General features: G+C 42.7%; 1 gene segment (V, D, J or C); it reads right to left on the reverse strand.

The window, feature by feature from the left end:
* Positions 1-2075: 2075 nt before the first annotated feature.
* LOC107122722 lies at positions 2076-2441 on the reverse strand (the record flags this gene model as incomplete). The annotated part of the segment is given in 1 exon segment: positions 2076-2441. A coding segment is annotated over 1 exon segment (366 nt), but the record flags the coding sequence as incomplete, so codon positions are not given.
* Positions 2442-2996: the final 555 nt, after the last annotated feature.

A 2996-nucleotide genomic window follows, 5' to 3' on the forward strand; every position in this document is an offset into this window, starting at 1 on the left:
AGAAAGACATTTTAAAGGGGCCTGCTTCACATTTCCATCTCGATGTAACTATCTTCTTTGTGTGAATGTCCAAACATTACCTCTGAGTGTTGCTGAAAAGAAAACAAATCGAAGCCACCATATCATTTTCCTTTGATTTCTTTGACTGCAAAATAGGCTAGGAAGTTATGAGGCGCAGAAGATTGTGTCGCTGGGACTGACAAGGGGCTGATTTAAACAGGAAACTCTCCCTGCATTTACATACAAGCCAGCATAAAAGAGCAACACCACAGCCCACTGGCAATGATAGTCCCCGTGTGCATACTCCATACGCATGACCCGAAAGAGTCAGTCCTTACCATACCATAACAGAATGGGAGCAATGTATTCATAGAATAGGAAGGAAGATTCAAATTATAAATTACCTAACCAAAAAACACAACACCAAACACTGAATAAATGCTTTAAGAACATGGCATAGATGTTCCCTGATGTTGCCCCCTATACTGTTATTGAGGTGAATGAATGAATTTTATTGTTAAAGTGCATAGTCAGCAATACTGTTATCGAGGTGTTTACTGTCTCTGGCTACAAAGGCTCCCTTTAGTCACCATGGCTAGTAACCACTGATGAACTTCTCCTGCAAGAATTCATGTAATCCTCCATTAAACCCAGCTCTGCAATGTGTGTGTGTGTGTGAGAGAGAGAGAGAGACAGACAGACAGACAGACAGACAGACAGAGACACAGAGAGAGACAGAGAGAGACAGAGAGAGAGTACTGTATACATTATTCCAAATGAGACTGCCCTATAGAGCTCTATAGGAGAATTATAATGCCGGCAGTTGTATTTTTAGTCCCCTGACTGAAGAGTTATGGAATTTAGCAACATCCCTTAATGAAAGTTTTAAACAATAACAAAACAGGCAGAAACCTGCAAGATAAGAGTGTCTAAATCAAGGTGAGGCATTTGTAATGCTCCAGGAATTACAAATGGTCTCCAGGCTACAGAGATCAGCGCCCCTGGAGAAAATGGCTGCTTTGGAAGGTGGACTCTGTGGCATTACACTCCATTCTCCCCAGGTTTCACCCCCAAATACCCACAGATTTCTCAATCTGGAACTGGCACTCCTGCTACATGGGAATAGCAGTAGTGTAATTATTCTACCATGTAGAATGTGAGTACATAACTCAGACATTCATTCCAACTCTGTCCAATGCCTCACTTGGCCAACTGAATGGGGGGAAACCAACAGCTGGTCAGCTCTTGTCACTTCAACCCTAAAGCACAATGAATTTTGAAACATGGGGATGGTAAAATTTTCATGGCTTCTGTGCTGTTAATAAAGGCACAGGAGCAACCAAACTCTTAGGTAACCTTACCCCCAGGGCCATCTTTCTTATTTCATTCATAGAACCAGGTGTCAGACTCACAGCAAACAATGAAATACACTCTTGCAGGAAGGTTTTATTTTATTGAAGCCATGAAGTACTTAGAACAGATTCTCTTCTCAGAATAACACGATCAGCGCCCCTGGAGAAAATGGCTGCTTTGGAAGGTGGACTCTGTGGCATTACACTCCATTCTCCCCAGGTTTCACCCCCAAATACCCACAGATTTCTCAATCTGGAACTGGCACTCCTGCTACATGGGAATAGCAGTAGTGTAATTATTCTACCATGTAGAATGTGAGTACATAACTCAGACATTCATTCCAACTCTGTCCAATGCCTCACTTGGCCAACTGAATGGGGGGGAAACTAACAGATGGTCAGCTCTTGTCAGTTCAGCCCTACAGCACACTGAATTTTGAAACATGGGGATGGCAATTTTTTCATGGCTTCTGTGCTGTCAATAAAGGCACAGGAGCAACCAAACTCTAAGGTAACCTTACCCCCAGGACCATCTTTCTTATTTCATTCATGGAACCAGGAAGAGTGTTGTGTGTGTGAACAATGAAGGGTTGATGATAATCACTTGTGAGGCATCGTTTGGATCAATTGTGCATTTTTTTTTCATGTTTTTTTTTTTACGTGACTTCATTATTCTTTATCACGGAACACGATACTCCAAACACTGACTGAAAAAACACATACAGGTTCCTGTTTTTGATTCATTTTCAATGGACATTGCCTCACTGTGGTAAGGTTCCCGGACACAGAAATACACAGCCGAATCAGCAGCTGTCAGGGAGTTCAGCTGGAGGAAGACCTGGTTTTTTGAAGTGTCTGAAGAAATGGTCAACCGGCTCTGCAGAGACGGGGCAAACCCCTTGCTTCCGTCATAGGGGTATAACAATGCAAGCCATTCCAAATGTTTCCCAGGAAACCGCTGGACCCAGTGCCAAACACTGTACTGAGCAGAGACTGAGAGTCCCGACACTGTACAGAACAGGTGGAGATTCTCTCCAGGTCTCACCATTCCTGGTCCAGATGTAGTCAGCTGAATGTCTGAGAAGGTCCCTAGGAAAGAGAGAACAAGGAGTCAAATTCAGGACATCCTATACCAAGAGCTTCAGTCAAACCAATTTGTCGTCACTCTTCATAGAATATTTGCTTACATCTAGGAATGGTGACCAAGAAACATACAAAATATAGACTTAATCTCATCGTCTTGATACTGAAATATCCTAGCTCTGGAGGAATGATGGGTCTGTGGACTGGGGAGAAAGTGGGGTTTCTAAATGTGAATGGTTTCCTTTTGAATAGGAGATCTTCCTACCCCCCTCCCATTTTCAGAAGGGATTTGCATGAGTCCCTCCTCCTGGATCACATGATCTAGTAAGAGGCTGTTGGAAGGAGAATTCTTCTGTTCTCCTTATCATTTGAGTGATAAAGGATGGACAGATGAATGAAGAATGCTTTCTGAGGCCTGTTCTTTTATGAGCCACTCTGACTCTCAAGAACATTTTGAAACATCAAGACAAAGGTAATCTATTAGCTCACCTAGAGCCCCATAAGTCTATTTCTGCTGTCTTGAAGTAGCATTCACATAGAAGAAGAGAAGAAGAAGATATT

Source organism: Gekko japonicus, unplaced genomic scaffold (assembly GCF_001447785.1).
Source record: "Gekko japonicus isolate JY-2015 unplaced genomic scaffold, Gekko_japonicus_V1.1 scaffold10631, whole genome shotgun sequence".
Taxonomy (NCBI): domain Eukaryota; kingdom Metazoa; phylum Chordata; class Lepidosauria; order Squamata; family Gekkonidae; genus Gekko; species Gekko japonicus.